The 21,923-nt window shown below is 37.6% G+C and overlaps 1 protein-coding gene across 2 annotated transcripts in view; it reads right to left on the reverse strand.

Annotated features, from left to right (window-relative positions):
- Positions 1 to 4,791: 4,791 nt before the first annotated feature.
- Positions 4,792 to 21,923, reverse strand: part of EFR3A (EFR3 homolog A (S. cerevisiae)) — a 90,084-nt gene continuing 72,952 nt past the window's right edge. For both annotated transcript variants that reach the window (XM_010576915.1, XM_010576914.1), the window contains exons 18-25: positions 21,744 to 21,875; positions 21,154 to 21,221; positions 19,835 to 19,962; positions 12,106 to 12,194; positions 8,336 to 8,384; positions 7,130 to 7,233; positions 6,457 to 6,506; positions 4,792 to 5,237 (exon numbers count right to left, since the gene is read on the reverse strand). In XM_010576915.1, the coding sequence (XP_010575217.1) occupies positions 5,132 to 5,237; positions 6,457 to 6,506; positions 7,130 to 7,233; positions 8,336 to 8,384; positions 12,106 to 12,194; positions 19,835 to 19,962; positions 21,154 to 21,221; positions 21,744 to 21,875 (726 nt within the window). In that variant the 3' untranslated portion in view covers positions 4,792 to 5,131. The remainder of the gene's footprint in view (positions 5,238 to 6,456; positions 6,507 to 7,129; positions 7,234 to 8,335; positions 8,385 to 12,105; positions 12,195 to 19,834; positions 19,963 to 21,153; positions 21,222 to 21,743; positions 21,876 to 21,923) is intronic.

A 21,923-nucleotide genomic window follows, 5' to 3' on the forward strand; every position in this document is an offset into this window, starting at 1 on the left:
CAGGCAGTGGAAGCAGGGACAGGTCTCCTGGGAAGAGCGGAGGGACGCTGCCTGGTTCTGTAGGGATGGTGTCAGGAAGGCCAAGGTGCAGCTGGAGCAGAACTTGGCAGGGGATGCAAAGAATAATAAGAAGGGCTTTGACAGGTATGTAGGCAGGAAAAGAAGGTCAAAGAAAGGGTACCTGCTCTGATGAGCAAGACTGGCAAACCAGTAAGAAGGGATGAGGAGAAGGCTGAGGTACTTGACAGCTTTTTTTGCCTCAATATTCACTGGCAACCTCTCTTTCCACACCTCTTGAGTAGATGGACCACAAGGCAGGGACTGGGGGAGAAAAGTCCCTCCCACTGTAAGAGAAGATCAGGTTTGTCACCACCTGAGGAACCTGAATATACAGAATTCTGTGGGACCTGACGTGATGCATCCCAGAGTCCAGAAGGAATTGGCTGATGTAGTTACCAAGCCGCTCTCCATGATATTTGGAAAGCCATGGCAATCTTATCTGCAGACAAGATTTTAATTAACTTTACCACCCCCCCCATTATGGTGTATGGAAAGACGGCATTTCAGTACTTAAGCAAAATGCTAAAACTCTGCAAAATACCCATTTTTGTCCAGTGCTGAGGACGAGATCTGCATTACGCTGGTATGTTTACTTGTTTCAGAATTGGAACTTTCATCAGCGTTTTATCATAGTGATGAAAAGCTATTTCATATCTCACAACATTTATAAATAAAAATGATAATGAAAAGGTCAGATAGCTAATTAGCTGAAGTGAGAAAACCCGGCCTTTAAACAAGTGAATTAAGTACATTGCTGCTTAATGGTAAGACAAGCTCATTTCTCTGACTGACGATAGCAGTGCTGCTGCTCTGAAGCCTGCATTTAAAATACATGCTTTAGATAAAAACCCATCCGTTTCTCCTAATTATTAGAAACTGTATTATATTCATGGTTATGCAAATAACACATGCATATGTTCACTCAGAGATGCTGAATTTTCTGATTGCAGAAAATCAAGTAACAGAGAAATTACAAAATAAATATGCTATTATTCAGGCAATGTTGCCATTACTTCCTTCAGGCTTTTTTCCAGTATCTCTTATTTCAGGAAGAATTTAACACCAAAGCTGTTCCGTAGAGTAATTGCTACCACATGAATTGTGTTGATAAAGAGAAGTCTTAAATAATGTAGCTATGATTGGCCATATTTATTCATTCTTAGAGATCAGTGCTAAAATAATAAAAAAATGATAAGCAGAACAAGATGAGACATTTAGCACAGAGTTTTCTTTCTTCTCTCATTCTCACAGTAGCTCTACACTACATTTTTCAAAGATTTGGGGCATAGCTGGCCAAAACCTAGCTGTTTCCCCAAAGTGAACAACTAATCTGTTCATTACTAATCTAAAAAGATTTCCTACTTCATTAGATACTGTTTTACTTACTTTAACTTTTTAAGCACTTATTCTTTGGCTGTAAACTGATAAAGTATTAAAGATTTGGGAATATGATTTCATAAAAAACTTAAAACCAGATTAGAGAAAGAAGACACCCACTCTCTAAAATTTCTTAAATATACACAAAGTTTTAATTAATTTCTGCAAAAATTAGGAACAGAGGAGCAAGGGAAAAAAAGATGACAATATAATACTCTATATGTTAGGATATTTCTCATGTGAGCTAGAGAATGTCCCAACTTCCTTAAAATAGAAAAAAGAATTGTTCTTCCTACTTCTTTCAGGGTGCACTATTAAAACTATTTAAATAAATGAATGCTACCAAAAAAAGAGAGTAACAAACAACAGTATAATACTCAGCCCCATTAGATAGAATCACTGTTTGAAAGACATGACCTGTGGGTGAGCTGTATACAGATCTTCACACACACTGATAATTTTATTCCTTGAAATTGATACTACAAATCCAATATGTTTCCTAACCAGGGAGGCAAGCCTGAAAAGCATAGCTTATTTATCTTCTTGAAGCTTATTTTCTATTAGGAAATGATATTTGCATTGTTGCATTCTCGGACTTTGGTGGTCTTAGTAATAGGAATGGTTTAATCTGTTTAAACATAAATAAAAGTAGTAGTTTAATAATGGTATCACATTTGAAAAAAAAAAAAAAAAAAGGTGTGTAAAATGATTTCTGTTTTACATGCCAAAAAATTATGTCATTGACATTTTAATTGTGAGCAGTAAAAATTAACTGACACCTTAGAAAAGATTAATTTTAAATTTTGGTTTATTTTATTGCTTAAATGTAGATTGCACAGTGTATTCTTACATTTATTGAAACTGGTTCATTACGTACAGTACATAATATATGACCATCAGAACAACAGACAAAGTAGCCCTACTCTGATTTTGGACAACAGGCTATTTCTATCTTTTAAAATTAACAAGGATTTAATTTAGTTTAAAGTGACCCACTACCAAAAGCTGTAATTTTTCAAAATGACATAATGGGAAAGAGAACCCAAAGCAAAAGCTGGAATACATATAAACAGCTGGATACCAAGTTATAAACATTGTGACAGTACTCAATGTGTTGCAGATAGCACAGGGCCAGATGCATATGGAGCTTTTAAGTTCTGCAACTTGTCTCAAGAACATAAAGAGGTAAGTGAAACAAAGCAGCTTTACACTGTACAACAGCATTCTGAATTCATTTGGTTTCATTCATTAGCTATACATAACAATAGCTACCAAAACAATACATTTTACAGTCACTCCCATCTCCCAGCTGTCTAGAAAGGCCAGAGTGAACCAATTATCAACTTACAGACTCCCTGAATTTCCAAAAAGGAAGAAATTAAGTATCATGTGAACACAGAGTGTTACAAGCTCTTCATTCCCTGCACAATACCTGCACAACACCTGCATTTCCCAAACAAAGCTCATTTGAAGATTGCAAACATGGAAACCTGCCATTAGCATAAATGAAAAATACTTCATAAACAGAACAGAAAATGAAATGCTGAATCTAGTTATTTTCACATGCAGCATTCATGCAACAGAATTCAATCACAGAAACAATCCTGTATTTACAGCACAGTCTCCATACTGCAAGAGTGCAAACAGAAATACATTCTTTATTTCTTAGACTCCTTATTTTCTTTCTGTACAAAAGTGCAGAGTGTTATTCTTAAAAAATGACAGAGTGGATAAGTGTTTTACATTGTATCCCTAGGTTAGATTTACTATTTAAAAAATTACACTCTTTATATAGGCCCAAAAACTATTATGTCTTACCTTAAAAAAATCAAAAAGTGAAAACTAAAAGCTAGAGTCCTATTTATGTGTAGACTGTGGTCTGATCAGGCTGATACGCTGCAGCAGGAATGCTGTAGATAAGGGGCTGTTTCGTCATCCACTAACAGCTGTGATTGCACTGTTAAACTGAAAAAAAGGTCTCAATTACCTTTTGAGTTTTGTGAATGCTTTCTGAAAGTCTCAGCAAGTTATCTCATAGGTTTAAGTAGCTGATATTTCTCTGATGTTACGTCACATCAGGCTTTTAAAAGTAGTCCAGTGGAATACTGCACTACAGTTCAAAAAACTTGAAATCCTTTTTACAGTGGGTTTGCAAATGCTCAAACCAGAAAATTAGCTAGTCTGATAACCATTCAGATCTTGGAATTATGCAATCATAGATTAATTTAGGTTGGGACTTCTGAAGGTCATCTAAACCAAGCTCCTGCTCAAAGCAGGGCTAACTGAAGTTAATCACTTTGTTCATGGCCTGATCACTGTTTATCTAAACTGCTGGCTAACTTAAATGTCTTACATTTATTATAGATATTTGAGAACATTCATTCATGTTTGTGCTGCTTCAGTCAGATTCAGATAGATTAAGGGACTTAAACCTTACTGTTCATGGCATCAACAAAGGCTGTTTTTTCTTTTTGCCTGCAGAATTTAGTGAGTCATAAAGACAGCCTTGACAATTATCATCAAAAGGTCATGATTTACTGTATCAGTTTTACTTTATTTACATTTGAATAGTATACTCAGATACATAAACCTATGAAAGTTACCATATTTTCCTAATTTCTAGAAAGGTTTGAGAAATGAAACAAAAACGAACACAGAGATGCATCTCTAAAAATGCTTTTGCTTGAAAACATAAGTAATAAATTCTTGGTCTTTAAATGATTTGATCCAGTTTTCTTTCATTTTCTAAAATATCATTAAAAAGCTGTAATAAACTACAGAGAAATACCTCATAGAATATATTTGTAATTTCTGTATTTATGATTTAAAATGCCCTCAGTTTATTTTCTGCTATACTAAATATATCTCTCGTGTATTTATACTAAAGCAGACAGTAAAATACTACTGCATTTTCAAAAGTACAGTCTGTAAACCGTAGACCTTAAGACATGAAAAATATTGCACAATTCAGTGCTTCAGGAGATTTCTCCTCTCTTATGCAAAGCAGTTAACTTTTAGCAAGAAACACAGGACATATACTGGGTGTATGTATCTAAAAAGCATGTTATATGATGCATCAAAAAAATACTTAAGAAGTGTCCACTAATTCATTTACTGTACTTGAACACATGTAAGGTATTGGTTTTTTCCATATATTCCAAAATAAACAAGTTGACTAGCTATCAAAGCATGAACAAAAGGGAGCTAAGGTAGTGCTCCACTGGTTACATCTAATAAGATGAAGCAAGCCAAAAGCATTCTATTTAGGTAGATAATTGAGGTGGAGAGGAGAAAAAAAAACAACCAAACAAAAAAAAAAAAAAAAAAAGAAAAAAGCTTTAACAGGTTCTTCAGTTATATTGCCTCAAATTAGAGGAATTTACAGAAATACAAATTCCTAGAGTAACAGAAATATTCACCTACATGGCAAGACAAGTTTTAAATCTGACTTTTACATGTACTCAAATATGAAAATAAAAAACATGATATATGGAAAACCTAACTTCAGATATATTACAGAAGAAAACAACTGAAGACAGTCTCATGAGTTTGGCTAGAGTAATCTGTATTTGGCTCATGTCCATCTTTACTTTAAAGTTAGCTTAGATGAAATAAACAATAAAATTTGAAAACTCATCTTGTTCTTTCTACTGTACTCTACTCTAAATAATGTCCAGCAGACTTCAGAAGACACTTAATACACACAAAGATCTGGAAACTTCATCTCATAGACTGGAACAGACTGGTAATGAGCATGTCCAGCAGTAATGGTCATCGTTCCTGAGGGGCTAGGTGGAGGACTGTGTGAGAAGAACAATCAATATATATAATTTATAATTATATGGATTGCTTTCTTTTTTATAAATTTATACACTAATACCTGAGAAACAAGAGTAAACTACCCCCACCCAATCATCAGTATTTTATCCTATTCCTGAAATTCTAATGAAATTATCATGCCTTGGGTTTTTTTTTCATACTCTTGCCCAAATCATCAACTTCAGTGATCCTGTGGAACTATGAAAACACATTTTATTACTAACAATACCATTTACACTACACAACAGATGTGCACAACTCTCTGTAATAATGTCATGTACTATTTTGGGTGTTCGATATCTAATAACTTTCTAAAACAGATACAGCAACGGGAGAACAATTCTTCAATAGTACTGATATACACAGAAATAAGTACACTATGACATGGTTTCTGGATATTCTCCACTATCTAAAAGGTTCAAAATACTAACAAGAAAATCAAAGTCACTGTTTTAGATGAGTACTCTTTTTCAGTGTACTGGTTTTGGCTGGGATAGAGTTAATTTTGTTTGCAGTAGCTTGTATGGGGCTATGTTTTGGATTTGTGACCAAAATAGTGTTGATAATATAGGGATGTTTCCTACTGCTGAGCAGTGCTTACACAGCCTCAAGGCCTTTTCTGCTTCTCACCCCACCCCACCAGCAAGTAGGCTGGGAGTGCACAAGAAGTTGGGAGGGGACCCAGCCTGGACAGCTGACCCCAACTGACCAAAGGGATGTTCCAAACCATATGACGTCATGCTCAGCGATAATAGTTTTAAGGGAAGAAGTAGGAAGCGGGGGATGTTTGGAGTTATGGCATTTGTCTTCCCAAGTAACTGTTATGCACGATGAAGCCCCGCTTTCCTGGAAATGGCTAAACACCTGCCTGTCAATGGGAAGTGGTGAATGAATTCCTTGTTTTGCTTTCCTTGTGTGCACAGCTTTTGCTTTACTTATTAAACTGCCTTTATCTCAACCCATGAGTTTTCTCACTTTTACCCTTCTGATCCTCTTCCCCATTCCATTGAGGGGGAGTAAGCCAGTGGCTATGTGGGGCTGAAATGCCTACCAGGCTTAAATCACAACATTCAGTTAAGTCAATTATTTTCTGTCTATTACATGTGTTTAAGAATACTATGACACGACCATTTGAAAGTAGTCACAATTGCTTTATAATTCATTTTTTATTCATTATATTCTTCTTGCATAAAGCCTTACCGAATGGTGAGTTCCAGTATCTGTGCAAGTCTATCATGAAGCAAGTTTGCCTACAGAAAAAAAATTAAAATTGAATTATTAACTACTATATATTGAACCAAGCTAAAATGAATGTGCTAGGCCATACTCAGTGAGTGTGTTCCACATCACCACATGGCAAACCTAGGCAGCATTTCCTGTCTCAACTTCTTTTCTCACTGCTGCAAGGATTCTGACCCCTGAAAAGGCATGTGAAATTAAGTGGGCCTGCCTTGGAATGCAAGGAATTATATAGAAGATTTTGCTGTTGCAGTGAGGAGTTTAACGAACCTGAATTACATTTAGTTATTCAAAATATATAATGGGGTATATATTGCTCCAGTTATCCCAGGATGAAAAAGGAACGGACTGTGAATCTAGATTTCAAAGATAGCAAGGAAGACATTAAGATGAAGAGTGTATGAGATTTCTATTGCTTTTCAAATGGTCTAGGAACAATCAAAAGCACACCTGAAATAGCTGGAATCTTCCAACATTGATAATAGTAGAGAAAAAAACTGAAGACAAAGAACTGAACTTCTTTAGAAGTAACAGCAGCAGTGACATGATAACATAAATCATCTTTAGCCAACATATCCCCATTAATGCTTATACTAGTATCTTCAATGCTGTATAACATTTTTCAGAAACTCACTTTGGTTTCACATTGTGCTGCAATTTCTTCAAATGGTGCTTTTTGGAACTTTTCAATCACAAGACGCCTTTTTTCTTTTTCCTGTTCTTCAAGCCCATTGTTATCTTAAAAAAAAAAAAAAAAAAAAGACAAATGTAATCTTTGGCTATCAAGTATAAGTGATATAAACTTTCAAATGTGCACTGCAGAAGCAAACAAGCACTGTATTTTAAGTGATGCATCCATATTCAAGTGAGCTGTCATCTGTCATTGCTTCTAAAGCAAAATGCAGATACAATTTTAGGGAGCTGGTTTGAGGACCCCAGCTTTGCCCCTTTCTTAACTGTGTGCTTTCATTATGAGTACATCCAGGCTTCCTTTTGCTTTATTATCTGGACTCAAGACTGCACTTCTCACTTGCTGCACACAGGTTCAGCTTCATGAGAAAAGAAGGGAGTTTCCTCCCTCCCAGTATCACGCAGACTGGTCAGCAGAATTTTCTATTCGAATTTGGGAAAAGCAAGTTCAACCTCCATAGGCTGAGTGAACCTATAACCAGCTGGAACTTTCCAGCATCTAATGAATTTAAGTACCTCAGTGATTAGGCAGGTTTGGAAAACTATCAGATTGAATTATTGTTTAAAATGTCAGTGTTGTATTGTTTAAAACATCAATGTCTAATCCACAATTTGGACAGGATTTTGGTGGACTAGACAGCATTAATTAGCAATTACTTACAGTGACATGAAATAAGGAAACTGGATAATTTTGAGTTCTGGTAGCTGGGTCATTGCGAGAAAAATGTTCTTTTAAAAAATTGAGTGTTTCTGAAGTCCACAATGTGTACCTTACAATCTATTTTCTGAATGTACTGAAGACCTGAAAATCTTAATCCATAAAAAATATTTAAGTTGCTTTATAAATAATCACTCAATGGAACTTGGAAAATCTCACATTATTTACAGCTTGGCCTATAAGGGCAAATTTAATAATGACAGGCATTTCCAGATGCTTTTCATTCAGTTACATTAGCTTCAGAAAATGAATTCACTAAAATTACCAGGGTATCATTTCAGAAATAAATAACTAAAGTTTTAAATAAATTTACTAGCTGAACAGAAACAAATGTAATACTTTAATTATGTTATTCTGGTCACAACTTTTTCTCTAGGAATTCCACAGTAATCTCGAACTATGCAGCATAAACACGATTGCAATAAATCTTACCAATTGCTTTCTTCAAAGCTTCAAAGGTGATTTCTTCAGTATTATCAACCTAAACACAAAGAAACAAAACCCCTTAAACTTCACATACAACATACAGGCTTCTAAAAAATAAGGAATGTGATAAATACAGAAGGCCAAAACTGCCACAGAACTTTTCTGCCTTACAAGTTTCTAATAGCTTTATTTGGAGTTTCTATAACAGCCAACAGATCGCTAATTCACGTTTTTAAGCCACTGCAATTTGTGAGGAAATTATTATCAGATGAGATCAAGGAAAACTTTCCAAATTCTAGTCAAGATGTCTATGCAACAATACTTTGGAAAAGGACTTGAATTTTGACAGAACACTCCTTTGGGTCAGGAGTATGTTGTGGTGTTTCTGTACTGTTAAGCTTCAGTACTGGTTATTAAGACAGGTGTTGCGCATAATAGCAAGGGCTTCCTGAGACTAGTTGAGTTACCAGCAATGTGATACTAAAGTAAGAGATGGTAGTGGAGGGTAGAGTGGAAAACGGTTATTGCTTTAAGCTAATTTCATACCAGTATGGGCTCCAAATAATTTGGTGCTTATGTCATAAAACGCTGAAGCTAAAGGGCTCTTCATAACAAGCTATATCTGATGCACTGAGAAAATTTGTTCATTTAGCAATATGAATATCCATTTTCTGCTGCAGATGTACTTCATTAGGAATTGGCAATTTTGCAGCCCGAAGGAAAGATGCATGAACATTTCTCTGAAGAGCTCCAGCTCATGGATCTTCGTGTTTCAGTTCTTAACAGACCTAGAGTTTCTATACCAGTAAGTGTATTTACAGTGAAACCACTGTGATAGTATTAGGGGAGAGTGCTGAGATGGCAGAACAGTGTTCATCTGAATACAGCATGGTTTCTTAGCTTGGACTGCCTTCCTTTAATCTTTCAAAACTAACTACATGTAAACAGGCAGCACTTAGTTTTCCTTATCAACACAAATTGTTTAGAATGGTCTAATATGATTTCAGATAAAACATCTGTAAGGTAGCAAAAAATTATTTCACCCAATTCAGAAGACTCTGAATTCTTTCAATTTTTTAATTAATTGACTTTACCTACTGTAAATGGAAAAGCCAGAATTAGCTGTTTCCTTTTTACATCAGTGTTATTTCAGGAGATGGAGCTATAAATGATAGTTTTCCAACAGATTTTACTACATTAGCATTGTATTCTCTACCTCAGAATATATAAAAGGTTAATAAATAAACAGCAAAACACCCTTTATGTCAAATATTTGTGGATATGGCTAGAGATAAAGAGTATTCAGGTTTTGAAATAATCACCTTTTATACAATTCATATTTGGTAAATATTACTTCTTTATGGCAGCCTTTCAAATTTCTAATTAACTTCCATAGTAGTTGCTGATATTAGCCAGCATTATACTTGGTTATTAATATCATAGAAGCACTAGCTGCTTTTACAACTGCTTTCATCTTATAAATGGAAATAACATTTTCCTGAACAGGATTCACTAACAGACTTGCCACAACAAAAAACTTTGATTGTGCTGACAAAAGAATTGTATTCATATTGTATACAATAATATGAGATTATTGTACGCAATAATATTAGGTTAAATACAATAATATTGTATACAATAATACTACGATAGATATTTCATGGATAAACAGTCTTCTACCTAAGACAGCGTAGAAATGATACCATATATCATTAATCCTAAAACTTCAATTAATTAGGTAGTTTACCCTCTCAATCATAAAGCCTTATGCTCCTTTTTTTTTCCGTTTAATTCTGCTGACAGTTATGCATAATGTTATACTTACTAATCTACACAGCAAGAGAACCTGATTTAATATCCTTGTGAACTTTTTTCTTTTTTTTTCTCCTCTTCAGTTACATCCAGTGTATCATCTTATGTTGCAGCTGGCCAAAAACACACATTATGAGGGAATAAGAATTAGCAAAAATTATGGAGCACCAATATTGAAGGAACAGGCTGCCCAGAGAAGTGGTTGAGTCACCATCCGTGGAGGTGTTTGAAAAACATGTAGATGTGGCACTTAGGAGGGACATAGTTTAGTGGCAGACTTGCTAATGCTAGGTTAATGGTTGGACTCTATGATCTTAAGGGTCTTTTCCAACCTAAATAATTCCATGATTCTATGAATAACCAATTGCAAGATCATACTATTGGAGCCTCACCATGACTGAGAAGTTCATTCTGGTCTACCTACCAGTTTTTCAGTTGTTCACGATCAAGGTGCAGTCAGCAAATTGGAAAATACTGGTTTTCCCTTTGCATTGTAAACAAACATTGTAAAGCAACTAAAGGAGGAATACTTTGTTTCATGTGTTTCTAATTAATAAAATTCTTGTTTTTAAGAGAGACAAACAGTAATTCATTAACCAAGACACTGTACCACACTGAACTGAGAACCCATACAAAGGTTTTTATTTATCTACAACTGCTGTATCCTCTTCAAAAATGTCTATATATGAATGCTTAACATAATATCAGCATAATCATTTGAATCTGAAATGGAAACATCTCTCATTTAATTCTACTTTCAAGAGAGGTGTTCAATCACATATAATTATATAAATCATATATAATACATGATTTTAAAAAAGGATACTAATGGCAAACACCCCCATTCCTGTTAGGAGCATTTACTTTCTTCAGAAAGCTAAAGATTATGATAATCTGGCTTATTTTTCAAACACTTTTTTCTTCTTTTTCCTTAACTTTTAGCTAGTTTATGCTTGCTAAAGCACAACAGCAAGAAGTGAACACAAAATATCATCTGAGGTACCATCAGCACAAAGCAGAAAGCAATAATAATAACAATGATGCAAAACATAAATAATTTCTGTCAGTAAATTCTAAAATGAAGCTTGTTCCTTTGCAATAGCTTAGTACTGCTTTTTTAACTAACATTCAGCTTGACTCTATCCACACATTCTGTTTCATGTCCCTCGTCGGTTTGTGCTTGAAGACACTAAAGGTAGGATTCATTTGCAGGTACAAATACCTCAATTTCAACATCTAATTTCCATCCCAGCCAGCAGAAATCTCATTAATAAAAATCAGAATTTTGGAAAAGGTTCAGTAGAAATAGAAATTTATTTTAAGAAATACTTCAAATGAATTGTCAAAAGTTGTGCGGTAATTTTAATTATAATACAGTCTTCCTAAGGAATAATAAGCACCAGCTCCTGTACCCTACATATGAACTTTTTGTTGCTACTTTATCCTTCCTGTGACTTTAAAGCGCTGTATGCTAAACTCTTCTGGAAGGAAAAGTGATACTGTAACACAGTGGTGTAGGTAGCTTGACCCTCTCAAAGACAAGAGGTCTCCCGCTAGTCTTACATCTGTCAGCCCCATGTGGGTGAACAAGACTCTCGGGTACTTCAAATGATGCAGGGATACAGACGCAGGAATTTATCTGATCCCTCAAAATGCAAAGAAAATATTTTAGAATATTTACTCATAAAATATTAGTTGTTTGGCACATATATGTATTGCTACCCTATATTCTGTAGTACTATCTGTAAAAACTATAGTGACAAAATACTTCATATTTTTTATACAGTGAGATCAGTATCAGTATCTTTGACAACACATTTCTGCAAACACAGGAGTTAAAAAAACCAAAACACTAAAGCATTTAACATTACTAGAACAACTAGACATTAGACTTTCTGGGACAACTTCATTTGCATTCCCCCCCCCCCAAGATGCTGCTTTAAAATATCCTGTTATTTTCATACCTTATCCTCTGTGTTGTTGCCAGGCAGAATATCCACCTGAATAGATACTGTGTCCACAATGCTCTTCCTCCTGGAGAGTCTGTCCTCATCTAGAAGAAAAACAACTTATCTCACTTTCTATGTAACAGTTGAAACATTATCAATCAAATTTCTACACATCAGGTGCAGATTTGTTTCTATATGCATATTTAACCCAAGATCATCTATTTTATCATTTGGATTGTTATGAAAAACAATCAATTACTACTCTAAATTATTAAATATGAAGGAAAATGACCTCTTTATTGTCCCTTTCCCCCTCTTATCCCAGATCTTACCAACTTTCCCTTGAAAGCCCAGAATTTAAAAAAAATGAGATGAGATCTTATTCAAATGCATAATAAATAACATAGCACATGATGATATATTGCTGCAGAGTAATTTACAAAAGCCTGAACTTATTTTTTTGTTTGTGAAACTGAAATATTAAGGTCTCAGACTGAAGGTATTCTGAAACAGGAAAGGGCTTCTTAGAAGATGACTCATTGACAGAAAAAATAAAGATTTCTGAATGGAAATGAACAATCCTTCCTTATTCTTGTTGCTACAAGTACCATATTCAGTAAGTCTAAAAATCTACTTGGTGAAAAAAATTCTCTCCGTTTCTGACTTCCTACAACATTTTAGCAAGTCCAGCTGGCCTAAAAAGTCATCAGAATAACACCAACTGTGCTGATACTAAAAGGAGCACAACAATTTCATTAATGCTTAAGCAGATTATGATCAAATGATCAAATGATCCATTAGTCAATGGATTTTCCTTTTGTGACTGCGTTCCTGATACAACACACCAATAATCTTTCCTCATTTTGACATTTAATATATTAACATAAGATTTAAAAAACCAGTAAAAATACATTTACAGAGGTGTCATGAGGTTCCTCTAACAAATGGAGACTCGAGTGGCCTGACTTCCATGTATCTCATTTACAAAACCATGCATTGCAATGTCACATTTTCGATTTTAGCCAAGATCAAGCCATTTGGACCTGGCCATTATTACTTGATAACTTGCACTGCACATAGTTAGAAGCACCCACAGGCACTTGATACTAAGATAAAGAGAACGACTGTAAAACTCCTGCATCACAAGGTAATTTATGCTGGTTCTTTAGAACCTTTGTTTAAACCACTTCTAGCAATGCGATTTTGCAGTGCAAATATTGAGCATGAACAAAGACAATTCATTCCAGCAGAGCTGAACATACTTAGCTTTTAAAAATGAACAAATAACTTTCAGAAGTCTTATAAATGAAATGCCATTTTAAGATCAAGAGGCAGTGAAAGAACAAGATTAGTGAAAACCACCTGAATTCTAGCTATCTTTGCCAGGTTCTCAGAGACCCTGAGCATTTGAAGTGGCATTTTGAATGATTTACTTAACTTTTAATCCCTGGCTCACTGGTACACAACCCAATACATACAGAGTCTGAGGAAATCACTTTAGCCCTCAAGAGTAAACACAAGACAAAACTACATCTTTGCTGCCATCTTGCTGCTCTCTCTAAAATTGACATGCAACCACCAGAAGATACATTTCTGGGACTACTTTGGAAAAAATTCATTTTTGTAATGGGTGCCTCACTATACTTGCCTAATAAAAATGCCCATTTATCTCTAATTTCAAAGTATTCAGTGGGTAAAAAAATCGTGAAAATTGCGATTTCTTTTTCTGTTATATGCTCTAAAGCTCGTCTCCACACGCACAAAGGAGCCCAGAGGCACGAGGGCAGTGGTGGAGCCCCAATACCCTCTGCCCCCATCCCTGCCAGGGCTGTCCCAGGAGCCTTGGCCCCATGGTCCAGCGGTGGCATCCAGCCCATGGGGCAATAGGAGCAGCTCTCTGGGTCACCTCACTGACAGAGGTGGCATCAGTGACTGGGGTACGGGACACATTCTGGGATGCAGGGGAACAGCATCAAGGGATTGCACGAGGCTTACTATGGAATGCTTAGGGGAGGAGCAAGGGTGGGGAAAAGGAGGATTGAGATGGTTTGAGATGCTTGAGAAGGAGCAAGCCACAAAAGCAGAGGAATAAGGGGATAAAGGTATCAGTCCCTTGTACATGCATCTGGCTGATCAGTACATGCATCTGGCTATGCCCTGAGCCTCATCGGTGTAGCCTGTCCCATCTTCTAATTAAATTCCATTTCTCTTTTCCTGGGTGAGGGACTCCTTTGTGCAGGTGTGTGCATGGGGGTCTGAGCACAGCAAGTGGAGTCAGACCACAGGTCAGAAGGCCTGTGTGTCTGAAGTGAGCAAAGGTGCACAGCATCCACACGTGATCACGAGGCAATATCAAGCTGGACCAGCAGGCGAGTAAGTCAAGTGACCTGGGAACGGGGGGTGTCCGTGTGTCTGGCTTTCCATGTGTCTCTGAAGGGGAGGCACCTGGAAGGACCAGGAGGCCAGTACAACTGTCAGAAAGACCATGGAGCCTGAGGGGTTAACTGAGACCCATGTGTACACACACGTGTGCATTACTGTTGGGCTGTTTTTGGCTGGAAGAGAGTTAATTTTCTTCACAGTAGCTTGTGTGGGGCTATGTTTTGGATTTGTGCTAGAAATGGCGTTGATAATACAGGGATGTTCTAGTTGTTGCTGAGCAGTGCTTACACAGTGTCAAGGCCTTTTCTGCTCCTCACACTGCCCTGCCACTGAGTAGGCTGGGAGTGCACAAGAAGTTGGGAGGGGACACAGCTGGGACAGCTGATCCCAACTGACCCAAGGGATATTCCAGACCATATGACGTCATGCTCAGCAATAAAACTAGGAGGGAGGTTGGTGGGGGGGCCACTGCTCGGGGAATGGCTGAGAATGGGTAGGTTGGTGGTAAGCAACTGTTTTCATTTGCATCACTTGTCTTTCTTGGGTTTTATTTCTCTCTGTGTTATCTTCCTTTTCATTACAATTTAATATTACTATTGCCATTATTAGTATTATTTTATTTCAATTCTTACACTGTTCTTATCTCGACCCATGTTTTCTCACTTTTACCCTTCCACTTCTCTTCCCCCATCCTGCTGAGGGGAAGAAAGAGCGAGTGGCTGTGTGGTGCTTAGTTACCAGCTGGGGTTAAACGAAGACAGCCCTTTTTGGTGCCCAACGTGGGGCTCGAAGGGTTTGAGATAACAACACATTTGATTGGAATGTGGCAGATTGAATTTATAGCTGTTATTGGTGTTTAGCTATTAATTGACAGGGTCCTGTGCTTGCCATGCGGTGGGCTTGCTTTGCTGTATACTAGAGTCTCGTGCTCATTAGTGGCTGCTTTTTGCTTTTACTGCTTGCTGTACTGCTTGTCATCTTACTCTGCTGTGCCTGGGAAAATTTTGATAACAGCAATGGTGATGCTCCTGGGCTGGCAGATAGCCAGGGCATTGGTGCTGTTTCTGTGCTGCTGTATGGGACAGGCTGGAACTCCAGCGTGAACTCGAGTTGAAGGGACTGTGACATCTGGATCAATCCACATGGGAGCAGGATACCCCAAAGCAGCTGTGGCTGTGGATAAGTCCACACCAGAGCAGGTACATCTCGAAGCATCTGTGGCTGTGGTTATGTCTGTGCTGCAGCAGGTATACCCCTGGAGAGACTGTGGCTCATAGATAAGGCACCACATGGAGCAGGTACACCCCTAAGGGACTGAAGTCTGTGGATAAGTCCACGCTGGAGCAGGGGCAAGGGGAGGAGTTCTTTGCAATATTAAACCCTATAGTCTGGCCCCAAAGGGATGAGGGGTGGAGACTGTAATAGAAATACCTTTAAATTGTTGTAACCCATGATTTGAGTTGCAGGTTATAGGAGCTACTATAGCAGGAACTACCTGAACCACGGAGGACAAGCCTTACAAGAAGCAGTGCAAGTGCAGCAGTGACTGGACCTGACCTGGCTTTGGTGCCCAATAACTCCACACAACACACCGCCTCTCCTGTCCTGACTGACCACCATAACAGATGGAGCCCAAAGTTGTGGACTAAATGAACTCAATGGACATTTGTGGACATTTTATGGGCATTCCACAGGGGTGGTCCACAGAATAAGGGAATGACATCCGTGTATTATATCAAAGGATGGCAAGGGGAGTGGGGGTTAATGAGGATGTATTGGATAGCGGGGGACCGGAGCATGATATAAATGGTATGGAATAAGAGGTGGAGAATGTTCTGGTTTTGGCTGGGATAGAGTTAATTTTCGTCACAGTAGCTACTCTGGGACTATGTTTTGGATTTGTGACCAAAACAGTGTTCATAACACATGGACATTTTCATTAGTGCTGAGCAGTGCTTACACAGAGTCAAGGCCTTTTCTGCTTCTCACACAGGCCCAACAGCGAGTAGGCTGGGGGTACACAAGAAGCTGGGAGGGGACACAGCTGGGACAGCTGACCCCAACTGACCAAAGGGATATTCCAGACCATATGGCATCATGCTCATGGAACATTCAGAATGATGGCATTTGTCTTCCCAAGTAACTGTTAAGTGTGATGGAGCCCTGCTTTCCTGGAGATGGCTGAACGCCTGCTTGCCCATGGGAACTGGTGAATGAATTCCTTGTTTTGCTTTGCTTGCATGAGCAGCTTTTGCTTTACCTATTAAACTGTTTTTATCTCAAGCCATGAGTTTTCTCACTTTCACCCTTCTCATTCTCGTCCTCATCACACTGGTGGGGAGTGAGCAAGCGGCTGCGCAGTGCTTCGTTGCCGGCTGGGGTTAAACGACAGTCCTTTTGGCAGCTGTGTCATCTCCCAACTTCTTGTGCACCCCCAGCCTACTCGCTGGTGGGGTGGGGTGAGAAGCAGAAAAGGCCTTGACACTGTGTAAGCACTGCTCAGTAATAACGAAAATTTCCCTGTATTATCAATGCTGTTTTCAGCACAAAGTGAAAACATAGTCCCATACAAGCTGCTATGGAAAAAATTAATTCTATCCCAGTCAAAACCAGCACAACTGTGCACAAGGGGTATCTGTACCAGCAGCTGGATTGGGGCTGTGGGCCTTGGGGACTCACATGCTCAGATGCCAGTGACTGGGAAGGCTGGGAACCAGAAGACAGCTTGTGGGTAGATAGTGTCTAAGCCCAGCTACCAGTCAGATGCACACAGAACTTATGCACATATACATGTCCCACTAATGAGCCTTTATCCTGAACAGCCAGTAAGTAAGATGAATCATCATTCCATGAACAGCTGAGAGCTTCTTCCAACTTCCTACCAAGTTCCTGTAATTTCACTCAAAGACATAATTAGTACTATCACAAAAATGATACCCATAGCTCTACTACCTGCTCAGGAAAAGAAAATAGGAAGCTACCATGTTGTAGAGTTCCAAATCAAGAACAAGCACAAAGAGAAACCTTGCAGCAGCTAACATTTCTACAGGTATGTCAAGGAGATAAACAAACAAAAAAACCCGAAAGGAAACACTAATACACTAAATACAACACAATTTCTGGCCTAAAGGTCTAAAGGCCTTCTAAAAGCGTTTTTTTTTTGGACTGTGCACATCCTATACAGACACACTACAGCTACCAGGAGAGCAGGCTGACCTACAACTCATTGTTACCTTTTGACTTGTGTCTGCATTTATGAGGTTTTTTACCTGACGGAAATAGGGCTAAATTAAAAAAAAATTATATATGTACAGAAAAAAGTTATTAAATGTACATTTAAGTATCAGCTTCCCCCCTCCCCCAAATAAGGAAGAGTACAAGGTACAAAATGTTGCAAGTATGAATGGCTTTCAAACTGGTAAGAAGTACCAAAAACTGGAGGAGAAACAGGATAAATATTCTATGTCTATAAGTAATTGTTAAGCATTACATCACTAATATGCAGAAACACTAGATACAATTAGGATGAAATCTTTACTGGCTTTTTGGGTTCAATCACAGCTTTCACAGGAATATATAAAAAAAAGTGTCCATCTTTTACTATAATTATTGATATATTTTGAAACACTATTCTAGCACAATATAATAGTAGAAATTAAACATTTAAGTCAAAATGAAAAGTTTTAGAATTCCAAAATAGTCACTTTGGTCCTGATTTAATTAAATGAAAATCTTGGAAGCTCAATGTCAGAGGATCAGAGATTAATGATCCTAATCAGATACGGTAACAGACATGAAACCAGTTTTGGTTACTGGTTTTTGCAAAAGACTACAACACAAAAAAACCCCACCCATCTGATTCACATACTCTTAAGATTTAGCATTAAATATGGCCATTTCTCATCACTTGAAGAGGCAATTAAGCACGTACTTGCAGCTAAACTCGCTTAACCTTGTCAGAACTTACATATCTTCCTGTGTAGGAATGCATTTTTATGAAAGTACCCAAGAAAAACCTGGCATGGTCATTTGGATATAAATACCTCTCATTTTCTAGAAGAGGCTTAACGTAAGTTTCCAACCAGGCTATCTTTTTTATTCCATTCTCATTCGCTCACTCAAAGACAGTAAAAATTGAAAAAGTAACATTTCCTTACTTGCTACTTAACTCTTCCGCCAATACTAAAATATAAAAAAGTTAACTGTTTTTTGGATGCCAGAGAAATAATCTGTCAAGTATAGCAACATTGTCCTTTTCAGAAGATGACAACGAGCAACAGAAAACACAGACATTGCAGCTGTGTCTCAGAATATATCACTAGTTTGCCTGCTAGCACATGGGACAAAACCACATCTGTTGTTCTGGAGAACTCATTCCCTCCCATAGCAGCTATCCAAAAAATCTTATTCAACAGCGGGCAGCAATGTCTCAGAATCATGCTGCCAAGTGTGACAGATCTGGCATTCACTGTCCATATGTACTATGTTTCCTTCTGTGCATAAGCTACAAAATATAGGAATAATTTTCCTGCTAGGAACTTTTATTTCTCAAAAATGTCATGATTCAGACTGGGATGTCCCATAGTCTATTACAATAATAACCAGTTATGTACAGCCACAAAACACACACAGTTAGTAAAACAAATGCTTCAAACAATTTTCTTCAGTGAGTTGCTCAATTGGCTGTTGAAAATATATTAAAAGCAGAAAACACTGTGTCACATACTAAGCTAGTCATTCACTCACTATTCAGGCATCCTGGGTAGCATGGACTCTCACAAATCTGCCTCAGGCATACTTTATTTTCATTGTGTTACCTGACATTAAGCTAGCATAGGCATGTAATAGAGGAAAACATAACACTTTTGATTAAATTAACATCTGATCATTGAGAATTTGGCTAAGGCCAATAACTCAAGTCAGCATAAGGCCAGATGGCAAAAAGATGGGATATGTTTCATCTAGTGTTTATATAAAAAGGATGAAGTATGCTGACTTGTATAATCCTTCCTCTCCTGCTAACTCAAATTAATACAGAAAACCAGTAATAATCACTACTATCTTCATAGGTATTCTTTCATAAGCAAAGACTTCATTAAAAAAAGCTGAAGCGTGTTCAAGAATTTTCTGCCCCACATCCTGAATTTAAGGAAAAATAAATCTTAAAAGGAAACAAAGTTGAAACTTCTTAGCAATAATACTGTAGCTAATGTGAAAAAACCACAAACATCTTGAGAAAACAAAATTATACTATGATTAAGTTTTCTTGACAAGCAGTCACATTACATTTCATTGGCACACAACACATTAAGAAAGCATTCTTAACTGGTACTTAGCAGTTTTGTCACTAATCACCACTTACCTGTTACCTGGGGTACATACGGAACTGACAATCTTTCCACGCTGTATCCACTGCCTCCTAATGATTCTGCAATCTTGTTCGTCAGGAAAAATAAATTTTTTTCATGCTTCTCTAAGGATTTTGGAAGACTGTAAAAATATATATGTGAAGTTATTGTCTACCAATAGAGATTTGTTCATTAAGTAAAATATTTTTCCAATGTCTGCAAGCAACCAAAAAGCTGGTATGATCAATGCTAATGATTTGATGGAAATAAAACTTGCTCAGTTTTTTAGGAATGAATATACACCCCAGAATTAGTCCACTGAATACCTCGGCAATATTTTAAATTACCTTAACACTTGGTTATCTGCAATATGTTCCTCACCTATTCTGCTACATCTTGCGAGAATATGGTATTTGTTAATTAGGAAAAACTGCAGAGTAATAGTATTTGCCATTTGCCAGCAATGTGCCCTTGTGGCAAAAAAGGCTAAGGGTATCTTGGGCTGCATTAGGAGAAGTACTGCCAGCAGGTCAAGGGAGGACATCCTTTCCCTCTACTCAGCACTGGTAAGCACTGTGTCAAGTGCTGGGCTCTCCAGGACAGGAGAGACATGGACTTTAGAGATTCCAACAAAAGGGTCACTAAGGTGGATTAAGGGACTGGAACATCTCTCCAATGAAGAAAGACAGAGAGAGCTGGGACAGTTCAGCATGGAGAAAAGAAGGTGGATCTTATCAATGTGTACAACTACCTTAAGGGAGAGATGGTGGAAAGACAACAGAGCTAGGCTCTTTTCAGTGGTGCCCACTGACAGGAGCAGAAACAATAGGCACAAACAAACACAAAGGTTCTGTTTGAACATCAGGAAACACTTCTTTACTGTGAGGGTGACCAGGCAGTGGCACAGGTTGCCCAGAGAGACTGTGGAGTCTCCATCCTTGGAGATATTCCAAAGCCATCTGGATGTGGTCCTGGACAGCCTGCGCTAAGTGACCCTGCTTGAGTAGGGGGGTTGGACCAGATGACCTCCAGAGGTCCCTTCCAACCTCACCTGTTCTGTGATGCAGTGAAAATGCATTTTGCTGTGTTAGCACTTACACCAAGCATCGCATTGTGCAGATGTAAGTGCCTATGACTACAATTAAAAAAAAAGTCTGAAAACCAGATTTTTTTCATATATGCATATATGCTTTTAATGCTTGGTTTTCTTCTGCCTATCCTGTACACTATTAAACCTCTAAACTATTTTTCACATATGCAACATATTTCAATGACGTGTGATAGTAAAATAGGTACTTCACTCTTCCTTAGTTCGCATTCTATATCTACTTACTTGCATTTGTCTTTGAAAATTGTTTCTGGTAGAAAATAAGATGCTTCCAGACTTCTAGTTTCGATGACCTGAAAAAAACCCAAGACAAACAGTACAAACAGAGTAGTTCCATAGCTATTTTCTCCAATGACTAAGTTGCTTAAAGCAGTTCTACTGTAGCACATCACCAATCCTTCACTAACATCTACCTCAGCACAAATGAGACCTTTAAAATGTCTTTTAACCAGAGAAAGAGATTGTGGCACTCACCCTTTAGACGAAAAATCTGTTTCTCATGGTCTTGTGCATGTCAGTACTGTTTTACCAAAGCCAATGAGGCTGTAAAGTCTTATACCACATGCGGATTTAGCCCGTTATATATGGTACCACAAGCAAAACAAAAATGCTATACCTTGAGAGAAGAATATTCTGTGCATAATTTTAAGAGTCAGCAAGAAATGCCATTGGAGACCAAAGACAAAGAGCGATGTTGGTGGACACAAATACAGTAGAGGAACACCACAAGCAATTACTTGACAGAAGTTATTTACCCGTTTTACAATAGAATGTCTACTGTTCTAAATTACTTAAATTACTTAATTATGTGTTACCTTGCTGACATGCTGACAAAAGGCAGGAACTGCAATCATCTGACTGAGAAAGTTTAGATATGCTGCAACCAATGCCATGACACCACAACGATTAAACATTGGCAGATTATCCTCATTGATGATGGCAATGTCCTGAAATATAAACGATAACATTATACTTTCCGAAGTTAACAGGTTGTC

Source organism: Haliaeetus leucocephalus, unplaced genomic scaffold (genome assembly GCF_000737465.1).
Source record: "Haliaeetus leucocephalus isolate CR32 unplaced genomic scaffold, Haliaeetus_leucocephalus-4.0 Scaffold555, whole genome shotgun sequence".
NCBI classification, from domain to species: Eukaryota; Metazoa; Chordata; class Aves; order Accipitriformes; family Accipitridae; genus Haliaeetus; species Haliaeetus leucocephalus.